Raw genomic sequence first — 25,875 nt, 5'->3', positions numbered from 1 at the left:
GATGTCGTAGTGTGTAAATCCTAGATGATACGATAAACGAGCGCAAAAGCGTCGTTATCGTATCATCATTGCAAGCTCCGACTTTTTCATAATTTTGCTGCAGCGATGGTACGATGCTGTTCCTCGTTCCTGCGGCAGCACACATCGCTGTGTGTTACGTCGCAGGAGCGAGGAACTTCACCTTACCTGCCGCCGGCGGCTCTACGGAAGGAAGGAAGTGGGCGGGATGTTTACATCCTGCTCATCTCCGCCCCTCCGCCGCTATTGGCTGCCTGCCGTGTGACGTCGCTATGACGCCGCACGACCTGCCCCCTTAGGAAGGAGGCGGTTCGTCGGCCAGAGCGACTGTCGCAGGGCAGGTGAGTGCATGTGAAGCTGGCGTAGCGATAATTTTCGCTACGCCAGCTATCACACGATATCGTACCTGCGACAGGGGCGGGGACTATCGCGTGCGACATCGCAGCATCGGCTTGCGATGTTGCAACGTGCAAAGCCCGCCTAAATGTTTGGGGTCTAGTAAGTGCAATTCTTTTAGGTGGTGTCTGCTTTCTTTTGGTGACAAATTTAGCAATACATCGAGAAAAATATTTGATTTCTATTTCATGTATAAAATCAGTTGGGGAAAACAAGCTTTTTTATGCTATGTGTGAACATGATCTAAAGAGGACACTGGAAAATGAGACTTCAAATATGAAGAACACAAAAGTTAGAGGAAGACAACAGTCGATGAAGAGAAGAACATGATAGTTCTGCCTTTTCAGATAAATAACAACATAAGTATAAGTCAAGAATAGTCAAATAGTTAGAAAAAAACAATATTAATACAGTAAATCCACTTTAAATGTAATGTATAGATTCTGAGTCTGCAGGAAAGCTTTCTGATGGCTTTGAACTTTGGTCTTAGTGATGACTTTTCTCAGTGCACCGTGGAGGCCAAGAACTACTGAACTTTGACCACTCCTAGTTGAACCTACTTCAAGTCCAAATAGTTTTGTTTTCGACTTTTTATTACAAAGCCTGGTTCAAAGGGAAGGATAGATAAAAAAGGAGACCAGAAACTTTAAACACAAAGTTCATATGTTCAGACAAGAGTGAAAAAGCAGTGGTTTGTCATCAGTTAAGCTTATATTACCTGTGCAGATTTTCATCTGTGATTACTGAACATGGAAAGACCTTTGAATTGTGAATCCATGCGCACCGCACTGCTGGGTAGGCCCTAAACTCTACAACAAGGCAGAAGTCCTGCGTTGGATCAATGTCATGTTGTACACATGAGGTGTTCATGTCGATAAATCCGCAGTCTACAAAAATGAGAGAGAAAAATAACATTTTTAGGAGTATTAGGGATAATAACAGAGTCGGCAAGAGGGGAGTGTGGCTAGGATAAGTTAGACAGTTTGTCCACTTTTCAAGTAAAGGTCCCTTTGCTAGTAAGTTAAAGGGCTGTGATACTCCCGCATTCAACCCTGTCCAAGGGTTCGTTCAACCTAATCGGATGGATTAAGCAAATTATACTCGACTCAAACTCTGCTTCAAGTGCGAACCAAATGCCATTTTACTGTGTAGCAACTCTCCCAGAAGCGAGAATCGAAACACAGGTGCAGAGAAGATGGAGAGCTTCATTTCTCCAACTTCAAGTGCAGTCCAAGTGCATCCAAGTGCAGTCTGATGACTTCCATGCACTCTTAAACTTGTATAGGATCGCGCAGTCGGATATACAGTGTATTCAGCAATTTTTTGCTAATGCCACACACATACATGCCACACACGGCGCTGGTTAGGACTGCTCCTTAGATTGGATTCACATGATCGTATCAGCATCTGATGCGAGTGTAGCGGATGCGATCTTGACACGCCCGCACCAGGGCCGTGGAGCACTTGTTACCATGCCACGGTTCTGTTGCTGGGACACTGCGGTGGCGGCAAGACCCGGTTCTGTGACCCCGGCGGTGTCAGTTAAAAGGGAAAGATAATAATAGTTTGTGACGCCACCTCTGGTATGCGGCAAGTTAGGTGCCGCCGTTGTGGGATGGGGACCTCTGGAACAGATGGTGACGCAGCTTGGTTGGTATAGCTCTCCATAGGTAGAGCTGGGCACCAGGGTGGATGGGAGTAGTAGTCAGTGATGGCGGGGTTGCAGGGCAGGAGGTGCAGGTGAATAATGGGGCGACACAGGGATGCATTCTCAAGGTTTTTACTCACTGTAGCAGGTTCCAAGGTAACACGACTAGTCAGTGACCGCCTTTGGAGTGCTGGGTTCCACTGTGATGGACTCCAGTCAATCCCGGGTAGTTCGGAGGTCAAGTCTGCCCCACAGTTGTACTGGGGCAGATCATATATTTATAGTTATCCCCTCCCCCTGTTAGAATTAGCATAAGCATTATACAAACGATTCACTTTGTCTCTTGCAGGACCTCTGTGAGGTCATACCCATGTGACCTGGTATCCAGCTTTGGTGGCTGAGGCCCCGCCCCTTCTGGTCACATGGGTATGACCTCACACAGGTCCTTCCACAGACAAAGTGAATCGTTTGTATAATCCTTATGCTAATTCTAACAGGGGGAGGGGATAACTATGAATATATGTGTGAAGCCCCACAGGTGTAGTGTCGGTGCATTACCTTCAGGGACTCCACTCGGCTGGATCCTGTCACAGGTAGGAGATCTTCTTCTTGTCGTGACGCCACTCTCAGTATTGCGGCCAGTAGGGACCGCCACTGCAGGTTGAGGGTCGCCTGGGGCTGATGGTATGTGCAGTTAGTTGGAATAGCCTCCTGAGAGTGAGGCAAGCCCCAGGGCCCGATGTAGGTGCGTAGTACCACAAGGCGCAGAATAACTCCACTCAGGCAGAATGTCTTTCAGGGTTTTTACTCACTTCAGGTGTCAGGGTGAGTAACCCGGGCGTAGCTGGGATGAACCAGGCGGGAACCAGGTGTCCTTCAGGCTGACTTGTGAGGGTGACTACTAACTCGCCTTCCTTAGCCCTTGGTGGTTTGGGGTGACCCCGACTTTGAGTCCCTATGGGGGTCACCCAGGGAAGTTGCTGAAGCCTCACTCCCCTTCGTTTGCCGTGTGCTTGTTGCCTGGGCCAGATCACTCCAGCTTCTTGCCTCCTGTGAGCTATGGGCCCTAACTGTGGCTACGTGGCTGCGGCTTTTGTGGTGTTGTGGCGTGGGCTTTGAGAGCCCCACACCGGCAGGTTTAGCAAAAGAAAGCTGGATCTATCTCCGCTTCGGGATCTGCCGCCCGTTTGGGCCTGGTACTCTCTAGCAGTCTCCTTACTTCCCACTCCGTGCCCTTTCTTTAGCTGAAGATGGATTTCGGGTAGCCCTCCTAGTTGACCGTTCTCCCCCATCAGTAGCCACTGCGCGGGCGCTGTTAGACAGCAACAGCCCCACAGGTCTGCTCCTCACTGAGCCCTATGGAGTTCTGCTCTAACTGACTCACTGCCCCTCCTCTCCTGTTCTTGCCTACGCCACCTAGCAACCAGATTCTCTTACCACACCCCTTGAGAGGAGATGGAGGCTTTTGGCCCCCTCCACTATTCCAGTGAAGGTCAAGGCTTTTCCCCCTCCTGGGATCCCCAGGGGTCCTCTCATGGGTACATGTGTGAGACCTGATCACTATGCGCCTGTGTACCACACCCCGGTCAGCCTTCTGGATTACCTGTATTGTACTGTCCCCAGCATGGGTGCAGTACTCAGTGGTGCCTGACCAGGTCAGGGGCGCCACATTCCCCCTTAGTTATCACCAGCACGTCCTCGGGCTGCAAGACAACATTTTAAAATGCATAAAACATTAAACCATGTAAAACATTTTTAAAAGCACCAGGTACCATACATCACCACCCTCCACCCACAAGTCCGTTAACCCACCCAAAACCCTTTCACGTTGGCCGCGGCTTCAGCCACTTCTGGCAGGATGTAGAGGCGGCTTACATGGGCTGGTGGTTTCAGGGTATACCTGGCCTGGTGGATCCGCGCCTTCAGCCTCTTCTGGCAGAATGCAGAGGCGGCCTCCACAGTTGGTGCTGACCAGGTACCCTCTTTGTGGTGGAGAGCCAGGCCCCATAAACAGGCATGCTCTCTGGTTGCAGGTAAGCCAAGGCCCTATATACGGACGGGCTCCTCCTGGTTGCAGACGAGCCAAGCCCCTAAACAGGCTGACTCTGGTGGCGGTGGTGCCCTCTGGTGTAACTATTTACACTGCGAGAGTTTGTGGCTATAGCCAGTTCATAGCCTTAAGGTTTATTTCTCACAATAGTTTTTGTGGGCACATGCTTAAACGTAAACGTTGCAAAACAAACTTTTCAAAACTTTAACTTTCTAACTGCTGAACTTCTTACTTTCCTTTACTCCTCCATACCAGGGCTTTGGCCTGTTGGGCTGCGGCACCTGCTGCTTTCTTGCTCTTTGTCGTCGTCTGAGGTAGTCTCATCTGTAGGTTCCTTGTCTTTTCTTTCTTGATCTTCATCTGTTTCCTTTGCTGCATCTGTTTCTTTATCTCTGTCTTTTCTTTCCTCTTTGGGACATGGTGCTACATCTAAGGCATACCAGCCTCTTTCTCCTTGGTGCATGGTGAACTGCACTGTGTCTCCCATTTTTAAGTTTCTGCCAGGGTGTCCTCTGGGCAAGTGGGCTCTCACATCCCTCCTATTAACGAAAATGCCCTCTTTCATACCCGGTGCCACAATAAAGCCGTATCCGCTTTTCAAGTTAAAGTCTTCCACAACTCCTCTGCAAAGGGGTCCTCTGGCCTGGGCTTTGGCTCTTCTCAGGAACCTTTTCTCCTGTAGATCTCTGGCCGTGACTTCTCTCTGCTCTGGGGATGGCGGTGCAGGGGAAAACTGGGTTCTGCTGCGGCGCTGTGTCTTGCGGGCTGGATTCTGCGAAGTGCAGCTTACAAGCTCCCAGGTGAGGCTTTGGGGCAGGTCTTCTTCCGCAGGAGGTGTCAGGTCTTCCTCGTCCCAACGGGAATATGGCAGCATCTCCGGCTCTGAGTATAGATCCACTGCTGGTGGCTCCAGAGTCAGCTCCTCAGCTTCCTGGCCTCCTCTCCCCCTTAGTTCTTCTTGGCACTCCTTTGGTGGCAGTGCTGGGGATGGGCTTTCTTCAGCAGGCTCAGGCAGGGGACTCTTTGGCGTGGTTGCTGCAGGGATTGCTGGAATCCTCTTGGGGGTGTGCGGAGGGAGCATGTACCGGTCCACCAACCATTGTGGAAACTTGGCCTCCATGTCAGCCTTCAGCCGCCAGTATTCGGGGTCCTCCCCCAGCGTGGGCTTTCCAGCAGGGACCTCTTTGGACTGGGGAGCGGTGTCTGCTCTGGCCTTGCAGGCCGGGGTAAATGGTGATGCAATCTCTTGGCGGGCCGCGCCCTGTATGGCGGCGACCTGGTCTTGGCGGGCCGCGCCCTGTTTGGCGGCGGCCTGGTCTTGGCGGGCCGCGCCCTGTTTGGCGGCGGCCTGGTCTTGGCGGGCCGCGCCTGGCATGGCGGCGGCCTGGTCTTGGCGGGCCGCGCCTGGCATGGCGGCGGCCTGGATCAGCGTCGCTGTTGCAGGGGGCTCTGTGCAGGCTGGGCTGGACGTCGCTGCAGCAGTCTGGGCTTGGCGGGCCGCACCTGGCGGGGCTGCGGCCTGGTTCAGCACCTCACTTGCGGCGCGGACGAGCGTTTCTGCGGCGGTGGGGTCTTGGCGGGCCGGGCCTAGCAGGGCGGCGGCCTGGGTCAGCGTTACGCCTGCGGCGCGGATGAGGGTCGCGGTGGCAGCCGGTTCTTTGCGGGCCGAGCTGGGCATCGCTGCGGCGGGCTGGGCTTGGCGGGCCGCACCTGGCATGGCTGCGGCCTGGCTCAGCGTCGCCACACCGGGCGCCTCTTCAGGGACCGCGGGCGTGGCAGCAGGGGTCGGGGCATCCGGGCCGGCAGGGGCAACACTGGACTCACCCATCGGTAGCAGCATCGGGGTCTGAGTCGTCACCGCCCGGTCTGGCACTCGGTGCGCGGCTCTCTCCTCGTAGGCCCGAACCGCCGCGGTCATCCATAGAAACTCCTCGCGTCCCTCTCTGATCAGCCTTCCGACCCTGGCTTCCAGTTGATCGCAGAACTCGGCGAGCTCCCGACACCACCAGGCAGCGGAGCCTGGCTCTGGATCTCTGCACTCAGACGCCATTTTCTCTAGCAAGCTGCTGGCTTCTCTCCTGCTCCGCCGTCTCTGGACGCTTCCGCTCTCTTCACAAGCGAGGTCCGAACTCTGCAGGGGATCTCTGGGTAGCCACACCTCTTCGTGGGCGGTAACTTCTTCCAGCGCGGGCTGCTGTTGTTTTTCAGCGCGCTTTTCATGGTGGCAATATGGCGGCGCTTCCAATTTTTCAAGCGGACCGCCCAGGCACATGGTCACCTGTCTGAACAGGTCTAGTCCTTATCCTGTTCGTGACGCCAGATGTGAAGCCCCACAGGTGTAGTGTCGGTGCATTACCTTCAGGGACTCCACTCGGCTGGATCCTGTCACAGGTAGGAGATCTTCTTCTTGTCGTGACGCCACTCTCAGTATTGCGGCCAGTAGGGACCGCCACTGCAGGTTGAGGGTCGCCTGGGGCTGATGGTATGTGCAGTTAGTTGGAATAGCCTCCTGAGAGTGAGGCAAGCCCCAGGGCCCGATGTAGGTGCGTAGTACCACAAGGCGCAGAATAACTCCACTCAGGCAGAATGTCTTTCAGGGTTTTTACTCACTTCAGGTGTCAGGGTGAGTAACCCGGGCGTAGCTGGGATGAACCAGGCGGGAACCAGGTGTCCTTCAGGCTGACTTGTGAGGGTGACTACTAACTCGCCTTCCTTAGCCCTTGGTGGTTTGGGGTGACCCCGACTTTGAGTCCCTATGGGGGTCACCCAGGGAAGTTGCTGAAGCCTCACTCCCCTTCGTTTGCCGTGTGCTTGTTGCCTGGGCCAGATCACTCCAGCTTCTTGCCTCCTGTGAGCTATGGGCCCTAACTGTGGCTACGTGGCTGCGGCTTTTGTGGTGTTGTGGCGTGGGCTTTGAGAGCCCCACACCGGCAGGTTTAGCAAAAGAAAGCTGGATCTATCTCCGCTTCGGGATCTGCCGCCCGTTTGGGCCTGGTACTCTCTAGCAGTCTCCTTACTTCCCACTCCGTGCCCTTTCTTTAGCTGAAGATGGATTTCGGGTAGCCCTCCTAGTTGACCGTTCTCCCCCGTCAGTAGCCACTGCGCGGGCGCTGTTAGACAGCAACAGCCCCAAAGGTCTGCTCCTCACTGAGCCCTATGGAGTTCTGCTCTAACTGACTCACTGCCCCTCCTCTCCTGTTCTTGCCTACGCCACCTAGCAACCAGATTCTCTTACCACACCCCTTGAGAGGAGATGGAGGCTTTTGGCCCCCTCCACTATTCCAGTGAAGGTCAAGGCTTTTCCCCCTCCTGGGATCCCCAGGGGTCCTCTCATGGGTACATGTGTGAGACCTGATCACTATGCGCCTGTGTACCACACCCCGGTCAGCCTTCTGGATTACCTGTATTGTACTGTCCCCAGCATGGGTGCAGTACTCAGTGGTGCCTGACCAGGTCAGGGGCGCCACATATGATCTGCTCCAGTGCAACTGTCACTCAAGAAGCAGCTCATTTTATAAACTTTACTTTTTTGGATTTCAAAACTTAAACATCCGAGCTGACCACTACAGGTATGTATAGAATCAGCCTGATAGTGCCAGTATAGCACTGACTTAGGTTATATATGAAAATCCTGGTGATTCGTTCCCTTTAAAGCACACAGTCCGGGAGGAATACCACTCCATGTGCCCATTTCCTCCACACAACCCTGGTGTCAATGAGTAGAGATGACTGTTGTCTATTTACTGAAGAACTGGTTACTATCATGTCGGTACTCCTGTGAATCACAGGCACAGGCAGTGATTTTTTTCATGTATACTGCAATACTACAGTATATTGCAGTACATAGAACAATTGACCAGACAGTCACAGGTTAAAAAATTCACCAGACTAAAAAAAAAGTAAAACAGTATCTAAAAAAGATATAAAAATTCCAATGATCCCCGTTTCCCTCTAAAAATAATAAAACAAATAAATAAATATATTTAATATTACTGCATCTGTAAAAATCCAATACATCAAAATATAAAAATAATTAACCCAAATGGTAAAATATATAAAGAGAAACAAATCAAAATGCCAGATCTGCAGTTACACAGTTGCTGTAATGCACCTAAAAACTGCAAATTCAAGCAATCAAAACGCCATCTGTAACCCAAAAAGCTAGGAATACAAAAATCACCATGCAAAAAATAATCCTTCTCACAGCTCCTTGCACAGAAAATTGTAAATGTTAAGGGTCTTATAAGAGGGAAATGAAAAAACATATTTGCAAAAAAAAAGAAAAACATTCACAGTTTGCAAGGGGTTAAAGATGCAGCATTTCAAAATGTATAACTTTTTTCCATCAGCATATATAAGTTCAGGTTTTTGGTTTTTTTTAAAGGGAATTTGTCAGCAGGTTTTTGCAATGGAATCTGAGAGCAGCATGATGTAGGGGCTGAGACTATGAGTCCAACAATGTATTAATTACTGGGCTGTGTGCTGCTGTGTCAATAAAATCAGTGTTTTATCAACAGGGGATTATCACCACAGGACTAGGTGTCTCCTCCCTGTTAGTCAGCTGCTCTGTATAACCCCACCCCCCACCACTGATTGGCCGCTTTTTTGCCAATGCACAGTGTACACTGGAGATCAAAATTCGAGGACACACAATTTCCTAAAGCTAGGTTCACATTTCCGTTGTTTTGCATCAGTCACAAGCGTTGCTTGACGCTTGTGACAGATGCGTTGTACAACGGATGACAAGAATTAGAATTCATTGTCGAACTCCGTTGTAAAACGTGAAAGATCAGCTGATCGTTCACAATAGCCGGCTGCCGGCTTTTGAGAGCAAACAGATGATCTCTCGGCGGACGGCTAATGAGAGCGATCAGCTGATCGCTCTCATTAGCTGGCCGCCGGGTGATCAGCTGATCGCTCACAGCAACCGGCCGCCGGGTGATCAGCTGATCGCTCACAGAAGGCGGCTGCCGGGTGATCAGCTGATCGTTCGGCCGCTGAGAGAGAGCATGTGCAGCGAAATCCTCAGGATTCCACAGCTGAAAAAAAGGTTCACTCTGCGTTCCTAACGCCCGACGGTCAGTCGTTCCACGACTGATCAGTCGGGCGGAAGATGCAACGCAAGAGCATCAGTAACAATCCGCCGCTCATACAAGTATATGGGAAACAACGGAATCCGCCAAATGGATTGCGTTGTTTATCAGAGCGGCGGATTGTGACTGATGCAAAACAACGGAAATGTGAACCTAGCCTAAATGTTAAGATCATTGTGTCGTCCTATGTGATTATATCCTAACATAAGGAAACTCGCAGTATTTTAAGCTTATTTCAGAAATTGAATTTATTGTAAAGGACATAATAAAAATGTAAATATAGAGATAAATGTAAAAGACACTGATCAAAATTAGAGAACACTTTCAGATATCTGCAAGTTATTGGTGTTATCTGGCACCTGGTGCTAATTTCCTTAATTATCTCACAATCCCTATATAACTAGCAGTCTAACTTTCCAGTTTGCACTGACTTTGCAAAAATGGTGTGCAGCTCCAAAGTGACTGAAACTTGACCACTGAGGAAGGATTTCCGGTCGTGATGGTTACTATACCCCCTTAAAACTTAACCTAAAAATAATACACCGACTGCATGCGACTTGGTTAAACAAATTGGCCACAGCAGCCTTTATTACCTATTATTAACATACTACCACAAAGGGGGCGCCGTCCAACGGGCGACCCCAAACACACAATAATAGGTAACACATAATAATAAACGGTACATGAAACCCTATGTAGGCCCGGTCCAGAAACCCTTTCCTACACCAATATCCCTGGCCGCAACACTCCGACCCAGAGATGAGGTATTAATCACCCCACGGATTAATACCCCCCAAACTTTGCAGAACCCCGTGCCTGCAATTTCCCGGAACCCAGAGACACCATACCAAGACAGTGCCTCTCGGTCCAGCTACAAATCCCTTCCAACCGCTTCTGGACCAGACCTACCCCCGCTGCTGCGACAAAACATACATCCCTTTTATAACAATTCCTTGTTGTCTTCTTGTTTTTTCTTTTTTTTTTTTTTTTTTGAACATAGTTAAACAAACTCACAAACACAAAAAAGGGGAGGGTGGGCGGGAATCTGTCGCCGTCCGGAGTCCAAAAGGGGAGGTAAGACCCTCCCTCATCGCTTTTATACTCCCCCCCCCCCTCCTCTACAGGGATCCTTTCCACCAATCCCCTATACCTTCCCATAATGCTCCTCATTATAACTTTATTAACCCCTCACTCCCTCCCTTCCCTCTGGTCATGTCGCCCCTCCCCCCTATGGGGTCCATGGCTTTCTTGACCACTGAGGAAGGATTTCCGGTCGTGATGGTTACTATACCCCCTTAAAACGCCTTTATTACCTATTATTAACATACTACCACAAAGGGGGCGCCGTCCAACGGGCGACCCCAAACACACAATAATAGGTAACACATAATAATAAACGGTACATGAAACCCTATGTAGGCCCGGTCCAGAAACCCTTTCCTACACCAATATCCCTGGCCGCAACACTCCGACCCAGAGATGAGGTATTAATCACCCCACGGATTAATACCCCCCAAACTTTGCAGAACCCCGTGCCTGCAATTTCCCGGAACCCAGAGACACCATACCAAGACAGTGCCTCTCGGTCCAGCTACAAATCCCTTCCAACCGCTTCTGGACCAGACCTACCCCCGCCACAGGACAGGACACGTGACACCTTACGTGGCCTGGACCCGCCACACGCCCAAGGCTTGCTCCACACCATCCCGCAAACCCAGGGCCCATAAATCAGAACCAATGTCATTAAGATGAACCCCATCACCTCTCCGAAACTGCCACTTCGCCGATTCCAGGTCCACATGCCTCACCACCACGCCGCCGTTTCTCCGCACGAAACGCGCAACCACCCTGTTCACTTGTGCCCGGGCGCGATTAATCTTCTCAACCGACCGGGCCCCCCTCCACCATAATCTGGCCACAATATCCGACCACACCACTATCAGGCCCGGATACCTTGCCCATAACCGCAGTAGGTCGATCTTAATGTCCCGAATCAGATCGCGGGATGCCCGAGAACCCAGGTCATTACCCCCCACGTGCAAAACCAGCACGTTCGGGGGTCTGTCCATCCTGCAATAGTACTCGAATTCCGGCACGACCCTGCTCCATTCCATGCCCCGCACTCCAATCCACTTGACCGATGCCAGCGACCTGTCCAGACCCAACTGCCGACCATTCGGGCGAGCGTCGGCCCGACGGGCCCCCCAAAAAACGAACGAGTGCCCCAGGATCCAGATCAGACACACTCCTACAATAAAGGAAACAATTTTAACAACAACACCAGCATTCCAGATTGCCACAAAGAACAACAAAACCTAACGGCAGAACAAACAGCTCCCCACCAGAGCCCTCAACGAGATAATAACTGCGGGCGCACATAACCACGAAAACGAGAGGACTCCCACCGACCAATCCGTCTCACCATGTCATCTCCAAGACCCCAACGAGAAGCCTCGGTAGCCGCCCCAATCCTGAACGAATGGGACCCGTAATCCTCTGGGCGCTCACCCGCCCAGCGCAAACAACTCCTCAGCACTGCCACAAACTGATAACGAGACAACCAAGCCCCGTCCTCGTGACGTAGCAGCGGGCCCGGAAGACCGCCCCGCAGACCACAAAACTGACTCACCACCTGCACCGGGCACAAGCCATCCCCTTGCACCGCATACAACACTACCAACCTGCCCCGACCCATCTGGTCCGTCTTGGACCGCCGAAGCCGACACTCCACTCTCCGTCCCACTACCGACACATCCTCGAATAGCAAACCACCCCCAATCACCCTTGACGGGCTCACCAATTCTCCTATCCGAAAAGCCCCGAAAAAAGCCAACACGAAAGCAGTTTTAAACAACACCGTCTCATACGCTGAGACACAAATGCCCTGCAAACCATCCACCAAACGCCGTAACAAGTCCAACGAAATGGGCCGCCTATTGTCCCGCACCTTCACCCCTTTCCGAAAACCTTTCAAGGCTTGCCGTACCCGAAAGTCCCTTGAAACGTCCTGCTCACCCCTAACCTTTAACCAGAAAGCCACGGCCGCCACCCTAATCGCCACCGCCGACGCTGACCTCCCAGCCCTAAAATCCTCACTCACCAATGCCAAGAGCGCCAGTAAATAATCCGCTCGCCCGTTACCAAACATCTCACCCAGCACTGCCTGCCACTCAACCCACACCTTAGCATAACGGCACCAAGTCACCTCAGTCACCGAATTCCTAATCAAACCCGCAATCACTGCCTCACCAGGCTCCACAATTCCTCTGGGCACACCGCTCCGACCTCGTCCGCCCCCGGCAGTAACTCCCGAAACCTGTGGAACTGAAAACGAGATAAAGCGTCAGCCACCCCGTTATCCACCCCCGGCACATGTTTTGCAACCACATGAATATTCCACAACAAACACTTGAGCACCAAATGCCGCAAATATGCCACTACAGGTCCAGATTTTGCTGACAAGCTGTTGATTGCATGTACAACTGCCTGATTATCGCAATGGAAGCACACCTTACGTCCCGAAAATTGCGACCCCCACAACTCCACCGCCACCAATATTGGAAACAACTCGAGCAGGGCCAGATTTTTGACAAGGCCACCCTGTCGCCAATCCTCAGGCCACCTTCCCACACACCAATGACCCTGAAAAATGGCGCCGAAACCCGCCGACCCGGCCGCATCCGTATATAGTTCCAGAGCATCATTGGGCACCACCTTCTTCAACCACAAAGTGCGGCCGTTAAAATGTCGCAAGAAGACGTCCCAAACCAACAAGTCTGCCTTGATCTCCCGCGTGACCCGCACGAAATGCGCCGATGACCGTACGCCTGCCGTAGCTGCCGCCAACCTCCTGGCGAAAACACGCCCCATCGGCATAATCCTGCATGCAAAATTCAGCTTTCCAAGCAAAGACTGTACCACCTTAAGCCGCACTTTTTTTGCTGCCAGCATTGCTGCAACCGCACTCCGCAAATCCACAATCTTGTCCTCTGGCAACCTACATTCCATGGCCAGCGAGTCGATTTCAATCCCCAGGAACCGCATAACCGGCGCCGGCCCCTCCGTTTTTTCCTGCGCCAAAGGGATCCCGAACCGATCCGCCACTCTCTGCAAGGCGAACAACAAACCAGCGCAAACCATGGAACCCGCCGGACCAACACACAGAAAATCATCCAAATAATGAATAATGGACGACAAGCCGGACACGTCCCGCACCACCCACTCAACAAAGGAGCTAAAAGCCTCAAAATATGAACAAGAAATCGAGCAGCCCATGGGCAAACAACGATCAACATAAAACTTCCCGTTCCACCAGCAACCCAGAAGGTGCTGACTCTCCGGATGCACCGGCAACAAACGAAACGCCGATTCTACATCCGCCTTTGCCATCAATGCACCGCGTCCTGCCGCCCGTACCAAGTCCAACGCTTTGTCGAACGAGACGTAGTACACCGCCGACAATTCCGGCGCAATGCCGTCATTCACAGACGACCCCTCCGGAAATGAAAGATGATGAATGAGCCGAAATTTATTCGGCTCCTTCTTTGGCACCACCCCCAGCGGGGACACCACCAAATTACTGCACGGAGGGCTCTCAAATGGGCCCCCCATCCTGCCCAGCTCAACCTCTTTACCCAACTTCTCACCCACAACCATAGGGTGGTCCCTTGCCGACCGTAAGTTGCGACAAACCGGAGGCAATGCCTCAACCGCCGACGGAATCCGAAAACCGTACAAAAAACCAAACCGCAAAAGCGACGCCGCTGCCCCGTCCGGGTACCTACTTAAAAACGGCGCCATCGCCTCTATTTTCACCGGCGTCCTCCCTTTTTCCAGACCCGTCCCCAGCCTTGCCTCTCCCTTTCTTAAAGCATTTGGACAAACTATGTCCCCCCCCGCAGCCGGAGCACTCATGCTTGAACCTACACGCTGCGCCAAATTTGCACTGGCCTTCGTCAAATTGCCAGCACAATCCCTTTTTCTGGATCCCCGAGGGCCCGGCTCCCGTGCCCCCGGCACCGCCACGAAAGGGCTGGGTCGGGGCCGCCATCAAGCGCATCCATAAGGAAATGTCCTTATGGTCCCACCGCATGCCGGGCCGCAACGCCTTCCGCTGCCTAAACTGCTCATCATACCGCAGCCATGCCAAACCCCCGTACGTACGATACGCCTCCCCGATTGCATCCATATAGCCGAATAGAGCCGAGCAGTGCTCCGGCTCCTTTTCCCCTACCACGCTAGCCAAAATTGCGAACGCCTGCAACCAATTGGAAAAGGAACGAGGAATGAGCCTATAACGGCGTTTTTCTTCCTCCTCCTTTTCCTTCTTGGAATCGCTCGGCTTCACCTTGTCTAGGTTAAATTTTTCCAGGGGCAGCAGGGAAAATATCTCCACATACTCCCCTTTCCAAATTTTTTCCCTCACCTCTTTTTTGAGGTGCGCCCCTAGCGGCCCCTCAAAGCACACATACACCTCGCTCTTAGCCCTATCATCCAGCCTCACCACCTCATCTTCCTTCTCCTTCTCCTTTTCTCCCGCTTTATCACCTGCAGGCTCCACTACTCCGCTACCTACACTCGCCCCCACCGGCACCTTCTCGCCGCTCGCCGCCGCCGCGCCATCCACCGCCGACCCTGTCCAGGCCGCCGCCGCCGCCGGCGCTCGCGCTAAACCCTGCAAAAACCCCAGCAACTGACTAAGCAAAACTGACCCCTCTGGTGCTGCCGTGCCCGCAGCCACCTCCCCAGCACCCGCACCCCGCGCCGCAAGCAATGCCGAATCCACGGCTAGCTCACCCGACCGTGACGCGGAGACGGAATTCGATACTGCGATGTCGTCCGCCATCGGCTCCTCTAATTCGTCCCCCGACCTGAGGGCTCCTTCTTCCTCTTCGCTGTAGCCGTCCTCCACCGTCCCAGCTCCAGAGGACGCAGCCGATGCGCCCCCTCCACCACAGCCACCCTCCTGGGCAGCCGCGTGGGCACTGGCGGTGGGCGTCCGCTGCTTTCTTTGCGGCGACAGCCCACAAGACCGTCCTGTCCCCTAGGCCGCCGCCGACCGAGTCCTCTTCCTGGAGGAGCCTCTCCCCGAGCTCAGGGGGCTCCCCACCGCCAGTTCCCCCCCCCCGGGCCTCCGACCGAGACCTCCCGCTGGGTCCTCCCCCCCGAGGGAGACCGCGTCCGCCGGGCGCAGAGCTGATGATCTGAGGGACCTGGCGCGCCCTGCGGGGGTCCCACCGTCCCTCCTCTCCTCCGCAGCCGTGCAGGTATCCGGGTGGCGCCTGCCCACACCGGTCCCCCTGCTGGCTGCCTGCGCCCGGCCCCCCCAACGTCCCCGGGGGGTACTGCTGGCCTCCATCACAAGCCGGGCCCGCTCCTGGTCAGAAGCAGCCGCCGGGACGTGCCCCGCCGCCGGGGGCCCGGCGTCCAGAGCAGGCCCCAGGCTGGACACGCCCCCTCTCCGTGCCTCCAGTTCATGCTGGGCACGGCCCGGTCCCCGGGCTGCCGCCGGCCTGTTCACTCGAGCCCGCGGCCTGGGACCGGAAGTAGGCCCCAGGCCGGGCCCGCCTCCATCCAGGCCACCGCTGGCCTCATTCCATCGCCGGGCTCGCTCCCGGCCGGGAGACGCCGCTGGGCTCTGCACTCCAGCCCGAGGCCTGAGACAGGAAGAAGGCCCCGGGCTGGCCACGTCCCCTTCTCGGCCGTCGCGGCCGCGTCGGAGATTCCTCCCGGCGGCCGGGGCAGACGCTGGAAGCTGCTGCCGCCCGCCCCGCCGCGGAGGGTCCCGAGGGGGGCTCTCACTGGGCCTCCTCGCCCCCCCTGCGCCCGGAGAGTACCTGAGCGGGGGCCTCGAACGCCGCCCGCGTCTAGAGGGGGAGCGAGGGGCAGGTGCCGACGGGGACACACAGGCAGCCCTGACGTGGGATTGCACTGCCTGGGCCCCGTGCACCGCCATCGCCGCTCTAATCAGCCGATCCAGCTCCTGGAGGTCCGCCATGCTGGTCCTTGTGGTCCTGGTCCTGGGTCTCTCAATCTGTCGCCGTCCGGAGTCCAAAAGGGGAGGTAAGACCCTCCCTCATCGCTTTTATACTCCCCCCCCCTCCTCTACAGGGATCCTTTCCACCAATCCCCTATACCTTCCCATAATGCCCCTCATTATAACTTTATTAACCCCTCACTCCCTCCCTTCCCTCTGGTCATGTCGCCCCTCCCCCCTATGAGGTCCATGGCTTTCTTTCCGGCAGCAGGTTGTGCAGATGAAGGCCAAAGGGGTGACCCTATCAGCCATAGCAAGAAAAGTTGATCGTTCCATGTATGTGATTTCAAGAATATTGCATCTTTACAACATCACAAACTCTTTCAAGTCCCCCAAAAAGTCTGGTCGCTCCCCTCAAAAGAGAAATGCAAGAGAAGACAGGATAATACTGAGAATTTCTATGGGTAATCGTTTCAACACTACAGCTGGAATTGCTTGGCAGTTCAGCACTGAACAGGGTAAGCATATGTCTCGTCATACAGCGTCACGATATCTAAGAGCATTTGGACTGAAAGCCAACTCTGCAGTGACCAAACCTCTCATTTGCAGAAAGAATCAAATGGAGAATGTTGTGTGGACAGAGGAGAAGTGGTCCACAGTTCATTTAAGTGATGAAAGCAAGTTTAATTTATTTGGATCTGATGGGAAACATTATGCTTGTTGACAAGCTGGGGAAAGACTGAACCCAAAGTGTGTTAAAAAGTCAGTGAAAGGTGGTTGAAGAAGGGTCATGTTTTGGGGAATGTTTTCTGCAGCAGGAATTTGTTCTCTCATACAGGTACATGGCAGAGTGAATGAAAGTGTCTATCAGAACGATTCTTCCGTAACACATGATTCCTTATTTGCATTAATCACTCAATCAGACAGAAATTTTCATGCAGGACAATGCCCCCTGTCACACAGGAAAATGGGTAAAGCAGTTCCTTGACACAGAAAAAAATTGAAAAAATAAAATGACCAGTCCAGAGTCCTGATCTAAACCCAATAGAAACCTCTGGAAAATCCTTGGTGACAAAGCTATGGCAAAGAAACCCACAACAATCAAAGAACTGTGGGATAGACTGGAAGAAGAGTGGACCAAAATCCCACCAGAGCAGTGTGAGAGACTAGTGCTGTCCTGTGTCCGCAGATGTGCTGAATTCATTCACGGGAAAGGCCTGTACATGTCCTACAGATCTTTTGTAAAACACTGTTCTAGTGGCATGGTACACCCCTAACAAAAAAACTTCAAATTTTGATCAATGTGGATTACATTATTTCTGAAAAAAGCAAGTGATCATACATTGTTCTCTAATTTTGATCTCCAGTGTACACATAAAGCTGCCAATCAATGGTGTGGGCAGTGTTAGAGCTTAGCATTCAGAGAACTGCTAGATCCGCAGTAGAGAAAAACTGTGATTGTCATCATGACTGCTACACCCAGAAAATTAAACGATACATAGCTAAAATTACTAAGCCCCTACAGCATGCTGTTGTCAGATTACATAAAAATTTAATGATAGACTACCTTTAACAGATAAGAAATAGTTTTTATTGGCATCATTTTAAACTATTTTGCTATATTTCAAGGAAATAGAGGTCTAAGTGGAACATTTCTCCTTGTGGAGAGTGCCAAGCCAGGGTAAAGAGACTAATGTCGGCGTCACACGGTACAATCTATCGTGCGATCGCACGAGCGATCGCACCCGCCCCCGTCGTTTGTGCGTCACGGGCAATTAGTTGCCCGTGTCGCACAAAGTCGTTAACCCCCGTCACACGTACTTACCTGCCGGACGACCTCACTGTGGGCGGCGAACATCCACTTCCTGAAGGGGGAGGGACGTTCGGCGTCACAGCAACGTCACACAGCGGCTGGCCAATAGAAGCGGAGGGTCGGAGATGAGCGGGATGTAACATCCCGCCCACCTCCTTCCTTCCGCATAGCTGGCGGGACGCAGGTAAGCTGTGTTCGTCATTCCCGGGGTGTCACACGGAGTGATATGTGCTACCCTGGGTATGATGAACAACCGGCGCAGAGAAGAAGAAACGACATTTTGAAAATGGGCGACGTGTCAACGAGCAACGATAAGGTGAGTATTTTTGCTCGTTCATCATCGCTCGTAGCTGTCACACGCTACGATATATCAAACGATGTCGGATGTGCATCACTTACAACGTGACCCCGCCAACATATCGCCCGATATATCGTACCGTGTGACGCCGGCATTATAGGACATGCAGTGCTCCTCTGGGAAATTAAATATGCGGGGTGGAAGAGGACCGGAAGTCTAGCGCCACCTATTGGATGTAGCGATCCTAAAAGTCAATATTGACCCTGTAATGAGCCTTGGGGAAATAGAAACACACATTTCCCTGTTACCATAGAACATAAGACTTATTAATATTTTTTATAAAGCATACAACAAAATATAAGTTACTAAAACTGTATAGAATACGCCTTTGATGTCATGTTGACCTTGGATAATCTATTTACCCAAGAACATCCCGATAGTCTAAAGGCCAAGTCCTCTTCATGTATATTGTGGCAAACTCAGGCAACTGGTTTCATGGCTCCAAATGTTGCAAAATGTACAAAACCATGACTATGACAAATAGTTTAATTTTAATTTGGATTTTTATCGATTTTATGCATTTCCTACCTATTACTTTAAGGCTTTGAGACTTGCTTGGAAGAACGTCCGAACTGCATGTGATGTTCCTACTTTTTCGTGCTTGGAATGACGAAAGTAACATTCTTGTCATAGACAACCAAGGCCCATAAAAGCTTACATGAACGGATTGCATCTATAACATAAGAATTAATTAGCATAAATTAGTATTAGTAGTATGCCTTATCATTCTGATACAGTCAAATATTAAAGGGGTTGTCTGGTCTAAAATGACAAGTCTGCAGTTGCTCTGTGTGTCACTCTATGTGACTGCAGACTTGTGAATCCTCACATTACACGCATGTGATATGAGTACTCCTGGCGAGAATCTGACTAGATGGGCTTGGATTCACTCAATGTAAGTGTATTGTCACGCTCGGTACAGGGAAGTACCAAGCAAATGGCGAAAGGGAAGGGAAGGGGACCCGTCTATAGAAGGGAGAGATGGTGACCCCTGACCAAACCTACCGCTGATCCCTGGGGTCCCTCACCACCCTAGATAGGTTCCGCACCTTTGCGCCGAGCCGGATACCTGACCCTAGGTATCGTATCCCTAACACTGGACCCTAAATAGAGAACACATGCAATGAGCTCTTCATCAACCCCACTAAACACTAAAGGAAGACAAAAGGGGGACACACAGGCGGAAAAAGCATGAACTACTTATCTACAGATGACACAGGTAAGAGTTCAGCCACGCTAATACAGATGAGAGCAAGCCACCTGCTTGTAACCAAAGCTAGAATGAACTGAATAATATCTCCAGCACCAGTCCAGGGAAGATGGCAGTATTTAAGCACCAAGAGAATACTGATGATCAGCAACTGGTTGGAAGGTGAGCTCTTGCTGGGTCCAAAAGGGGAAGAGATGAATGGAGCAGGAAAGCTACCTATACCAATGATTACTGACAGCAGGAACAATAGAAAGTCAGGGAGCTTTCTGCGTAGTCAGAAGCTGTGACCTTCTAGAGCCAGAAACCTGTATGGAATATGTATGGAGTGAAGCTGCGCTCATCTAGTCGGATTCTAATTGGCACTATTCATATCTCATACTCGCCGACACGTGACCCCGATCTCAGCTCTCACATCGGGGAATCTCCACAGTGCACAGTGCGTGCGATGAGAGGATTCACAAGTCTGCAGTCACCTAGTGACACACAGCATGACTGCTGACATCATTTTAGACTGGAGAACCCCTTTACGTTTGCCAATTTATTCAATGGAGCACATGCATGCTTCTGTCAGAAGAGGATCGGTGATGCGATGTAAGACTATGCGAGTCCCTCGCAAGTGTCAGATCAAAGTATTGTAGTGCGCCTGCGCAGGACCGGTGAGTGTGTATGACATAGGATGCGTCATGCGCACAGGTGTCAGAAGAAGGAGGACAAAAATGACCGAAAGAGGAGGCGCCGGCACCGGAGAACGGAAACACCCATATGACCCAAATCCACCATAGCAACCGTTTAGGTAAGTATTATAAAGTAATTTTTACATTCTACACAGAAGCCTGGGCTCTTATATACAGCATGTTAGAATTCTGTATATAAGAGCCCATGGCGGTGGCCGCAGCTTATAGGCCCCAAACTGATGACAGGTTCCCTTTAAGAAAGAAAGCCATGGAACCCATAGGGTGTAGGGGCGACATGACAGTCTGGAGGGCAGGGAGTTGATAGGGTTAAACGGTGATAGTTAGTATAGAAATGAGGAAAAAGAAGGTGATTGGTTAGGGGGTGGAGTGCAGTGGTAGGAAAGGAGGTAGCTTCATGGATTATATAGGAGGAGGTTGGGGCCAGTTACCTCCTCTTGCACTTCGCAGTTTAACGGATAATGTTATTTGATTGGAGAGTCACTTGTAGGATATAGTGGCTCCGGTTACAGGGATCTTACAGGCATGGGTCCTGCAAGGTGGGGGGTATTGATCCGCAAGTGATTAATACCTCATCTCCGGCCCGGTGTGTGTTGCGGCCAGGGATCATGTTTTGGTGGTGGAAGGTGGTTTCTGGACCGGGCCTACCCAGGGTTACGTATTGTATTACGTACTGCATTATTATTATAGTATTACCTATTGTTAAATGTTGGGGACGCCCGTTGGACGGCGCCCCCTTGTGTTAGTGTGTAAACAATAGGCAATAAAGGGCTGCTGTGGCCATTTTTACCAAGTCGCAAGCAGTGTCCGTGATATTATTGATAACGGGTAAGGGTAATTGGGAATAATATAGGAATCGACGACCCTCCTGGAATGTCAAGAAAATATTATCCCTTAAATGTTATGTCTGCTTTTCTCAGGTCTATATAGAACCCACTTCTTATGATGGAGGTTTTTGTTATTAAGTTGAACTGTTTCATCAGAAGAAGAGGTGGAACGTTTTGTCCTTTGGTGTTGAAAGAAGATTCTGAGGGACTCATTTCCTTATGCAAACTATCATCTATGGCCTGAAAATAATTTTTTACACTGAATGTGTTTTAAAAAAATAAATGTGATTAAAGATCTTAAGAGAATCTGCTGCTGAAACCATGGACTATTGACAGGCTCCTTCAGTACAAACAGCTATGTTTTACTTGGAAATGCGCTGTGTTTTCGGAAAAAAAAAATGGTTTGAAAAATGAGCCGGGCACAGGAAGTCTACTCAGCATTCCCTTATGGTTTTACGCAGTGACTACCATTCTTTCACCCCATCGCCGATCACATTCCTATCCCTGTCTTTCCCTGGACTCAGCCCTGTATAGTGCGCAGGGCAGCGGGAACGCTAGTCCTGCTCTAGGTTAAAGACACAGAGGGGATAAGACAGACAAGGGTAAAATAAACAGCAATCATACAAAGCACTCCAAAAGGTAATACATTTGAGGAACGGACCAAAGGGGAAAAAACAAAAAGGACAAAGGAAGGGAAAAACTCAACACAGCTTTCACAAAGCAAATCTTCTCAGAATGGCTTCCTGGTCCACAGGTTCCCTCTAGAGGCAAGTAAAGCAGAAACTATCACCAGTGGTTACCTGGACTAAGAGGGAAGTCTTTATAGCGGAACAATAGTGAACACCTGGCTATAGCTTTCATTCACAGTTCAGAAAACCAGAGGTTCTACTTAACCCTTGCAGTGCTGGATAAAGGAGAATTTGCACAAATGCACAGCCAGCAGTATTAACCTGAGCAAGTGTGTATGAAGCCCTGCGTTGTGATCTTCTGACACCAGATATAGGAGGGACCATCGTGGTACCCTCGTGGCATATGGCTTCCCTTAGCTTTGCTTGATGGACAGGTCTCTCTCTACCTATTGATAGACCTCTCCCAATAGGTAGAGACCTGTCAATCAGGTAGACCTGGATGGTGAGAGGCCAGAAGGGGCTACCAGCTTATTTTTCAGGGTAAAACAAAGCATTTTGTAAAAATGGAAGTTTATATTTTTTATGCTCTGCCAGGTTTCCATCACGTTGCCTTTATAAATTAGACATGGCGGCCACTCAACTGGCCTTTGGGAACACACCAGCTGCTTGTTCAAATCTAATTTGATCCTTGATTCCCCAAAAAAATCTAAAACACCATTGCAAAGTAAAGACTAAAATAAACTCACAAAAATACAAAGAAAACCATCCTTCTTTCCAACATATCCTTACCTGTTCTCCGCTTTCATCATCCAAATTAATTGCATATCTAAATGATGTATACCATGCGAAGCACCGTATAAAAAAAGGCTCTCCAGATTTAAGGATAATTTCAGGGTAAGATTTGTTAGATGTCAGATCTTAAAACAAACAAAACAAGAAAGATTATTAAAGGTTTGGTGTTTACATTTATCATTTGCCACAGTAGGTCAGAAACTACTACAGTAAAGCGGGCTTTACATGCTACGAGATTGCTACAGCGATCTCGTTGGGGTCACGGATTTTGTGACGCACATCCGGCCGCTGTAGCGATGCCGTTGCGTGTGACACCTATGAGCGATTTTGCATCGTCGCAAAAACGTGCAAAATCGCTCATCGGCGACATGGGGGTCCATTCTCAAATGTCGTTACTGCAGCAGTAACGAAGTTGTTACTCGTTCCTGCGGCAGCACACATCGCTCCGTATGACACCGCAGGAACGAGGAAGCTCTCCTTACCAGCTTCCCGGCCACAATGCGGAAGGAAGGAGGTGGGCGGGATGTTACGTCCCGCTCATTTCCGCCCCTCCGCTTCTATTGGGCGGCGGTTCAGTGACGCTGCATTGACGCTGAACGAACCGCCCCCTTAGAAAGGAGGGGGTTCGACGGTCACAGCGACGTCGCAGGGAAGGTAAGTAGTGTGACGGGTCCAGGCGATGTTGTGCGACACGGGCAGTGATTTGCCCGTGTCGCACAACAGATGGGGGCGGGTACGCACGATGGCGATATCGGTACGGATATCGCAGTGTGTAAAGTGGCCTTTACGCTTATACATATGATACTGCAATTATAGTTTTATACTAGGTTTGCATATTAGTCATGTTTAAGTATGAATGATAAAATATTGATTTAAATTGATTGATTATAGAATATATAAAAAACAATTAAATTATCCACAACATATAACAGAACAAGCCATCCAAATATGTGGTTGATATGAAGCACACACTGGGTATATTACCAATGGTATGAAGTTGGCTGCATTCTCTTCCAAAAGCATTAACTGCACAGCAGGAGATATTCCGCTCCTTAATATTGAGTAACTGCAGTGTGCTTCCCACCTGTGTTTTTCCACACTTAATTGACTCAGGATTTTGTATAACATCTGTCTTGTTTGTGCATCTATGAGAAGAAAATCATGAGTATGATTAATAGAGAATAGAAAAGCAGTCCCTGCAAATGATGGATGTGAAGAAATGATGAAGATCTAGAAGTTATTGAGGTCTAGAAATAATGGCAATCTAGAAGTGATGAAGTTGCAGAAAAAAGGGAGATGTAGAAGTGACAGATCTAAAATTGTCTGAGGGTAGAGGGGTGTAAAAGTGTTGGGAGTTCTAGAAGTAATAAAGGTGTAGAGGTGATAGAAATCTAGAAGTGATGGAGGTTTAGAAGTGATGGAGGTGAAGAAGTGACAGAGGTGTAAAGGTGATGAAGATCTACAAGTTATTGAGGTGTAGAGGTGATAAATATCTAGAAGTAATAGAGGTGTAGAGGTGATAGAGATCTAGAAGTGATGAAGGTTTAGAGGTGATAGAGATTTAGAAATAATGGAGGTTTAGAAGTGATAGAGATCTAGAAGTGATGGAGCTGAATAAGTGACAGAGGTGTAAACGTGATGAACTTCAACTAATGGAAGTGTAGAGGTTATAAATATCTAGAATTAATAGAGGTGTAGAGGTGATAGAGATCTAGAAGTGATAGAAGTTTAAAAGCTTTGGAGGTGGAGAAATTACAGAGATGTAAATGTGATGAAGATCTACAAGCAATAGAGGTGTAAAGGTAATAAATATCTAGAAGTAATGAAGGTGTAGACATAATGAAGATCAAGTAGTGATGGAGGCCAAAGTGGTGAAGGTGTAGAAGTGATGGATATCAAGAAGTAAAGCCCGCTTTACATGCTACAACATATCTAACGATGTGTCGGCGGGGTCACGTCGTAAGTGACGCACATCCGGCATCGTTAGTAGTGTTGTAGCGTGTGACAGCTACGTGCGATTCCGATTGAACGTTAAACCGTTCATCGCATACACGTCGTTCATTTCCTAAAAAGTGCACGTCAGATTGTTCAATGTTCCCGAGGCAGCACACATCTTACCTGCGTCCCGCGGCACCCGCCGGCAATGCAGAAGGAAGGAGGTGGGCGGGATGTTTACGTCCCGCTCATCTCCGCCCCTCCGCTTCTATTGGCCAGCTGCCGTGTGACATCGGTGTGACGCCAAACGTCCCTCCCACTCCAGGAAGTGGATGTTCGCCGCACACATGCGTGTGGAGGGGTAAGTATGTGTGACAGCTTTTGAACGATTGTGCAGCTCGTGCAACAAATTGCACGAGCCTCACAAACGATGGGGGTGTGTGCGACCGCATACGAGATCGCACACACAATTGTAAGGTGTAAAGCAGGCTTTAACAGAGGTGTAAAAGTGATAGAGATCAAGACATATTGAAGGTGTAGAAATGATTGAGACCTACAGTACATGTAATAGAGATCTAGAAGTGACAGAGTTAGGCGGGCTTTGCACGTTGCGACATCGCAAGCCGATGCTGTGATGTCGCACGCGATAGTCCCCGCCCCCGTCGCAGGTACGATATCGTGTGATAGCTGGCGTAGCGAAAATTATCACTACGCCAGCTTCACATGCACTCACCTGCCCTGCGACCGTCGCTCTGGCCGGCGACCCGCCTCCTTCCTAAGGGGGCAGGTCGTGCGACGTCATAACGACGTCACACAGCAGGCGGCCAATAGCGGCGGAGGGGCGGAGATGAGCAGGATGTAAACATCCCGCCCACCTCCTTCCTTCCGCATTGTGGCCGGCGGCAGGTAAAGAGATGTCCCTCGCTCCTGCGGCTTCATACACAGCGATGTGTGCTGCCGCAGGAGCGAGGAACAACATCGTACCTGTCGCGGCACCGGCATGTCGGAGGCTGCAACGATGATACGATAACGACGCTTTTGCCTTCGTTCATCGTATCATCTAGGATTTACACACTACGACATCGCAAGTGACGCCGGATGTGCGTCACTTTCGATTTGACCCCACCGACATCGCACCTGCGATGTCGTAGTGTGCAAAGCCGCCCTTAGAAGCAAAGGATATCTAGAAATGATGGAGTAAATATCATAATGATGTAGAGATCACGGTAATATAGAAGTGATGAAGATGTGGAACTAAGGAAGATGTAGAAGCAACAGTTATGTAGAAGTGATGCAGATGTAGAAATGATGGAGATACTGATGCTATGGAGGTGTTAAATTTATCTATAGTGATGAGCAAAAGGGTAACAATATTTTGAACTTTTGACTGTTAGGCTCCATTATCTCATCATGCACTACATCTCTTGACAATCTCATA

At 50.5% G+C, this 25,875-nt stretch overlaps 1 protein-coding gene across 2 annotated transcripts in view; it reads right to left on the bottom strand.

The window, feature by feature from the left end:
- The window catches only part of FLT3 (fms related receptor tyrosine kinase 3), a 187,606-nt gene that overhangs the window by 71,173 nt on the left and 90,558 nt on the right, over positions 1–25,875 (bottom strand). For both annotated transcript variants that reach the window (XM_075337363.1, XM_075337364.1), the window contains exons 6-9: positions 23,487–23,647; positions 22,500–22,627; positions 18,881–19,025; positions 1,133–1,301 (exon numbers count right to left, since the gene is read on the bottom strand). In XM_075337363.1, coding sequence (XP_075193478.1) covers positions 1,133–1,301; positions 18,881–19,025; positions 22,500–22,627; positions 23,487–23,647 — 603 coding nt within the window. The remainder of the gene's footprint in view (positions 1–1,132; positions 1,302–18,880; positions 19,026–22,499; positions 22,628–23,486; positions 23,648–25,875) is intronic.

This window comes from Anomaloglossus baeobatrachus, chromosome 2 (assembly GCF_048569485.1).
Source record: "Anomaloglossus baeobatrachus isolate aAnoBae1 chromosome 2, aAnoBae1.hap1, whole genome shotgun sequence".
Taxonomy (NCBI): Eukaryota; Metazoa; Chordata; class Amphibia; order Anura; family Aromobatidae; genus Anomaloglossus; species Anomaloglossus baeobatrachus.
Note: the sequence above shows the minus strand (reverse complement) of the source record. Positions and strands in the feature narration are given on the sequence as shown.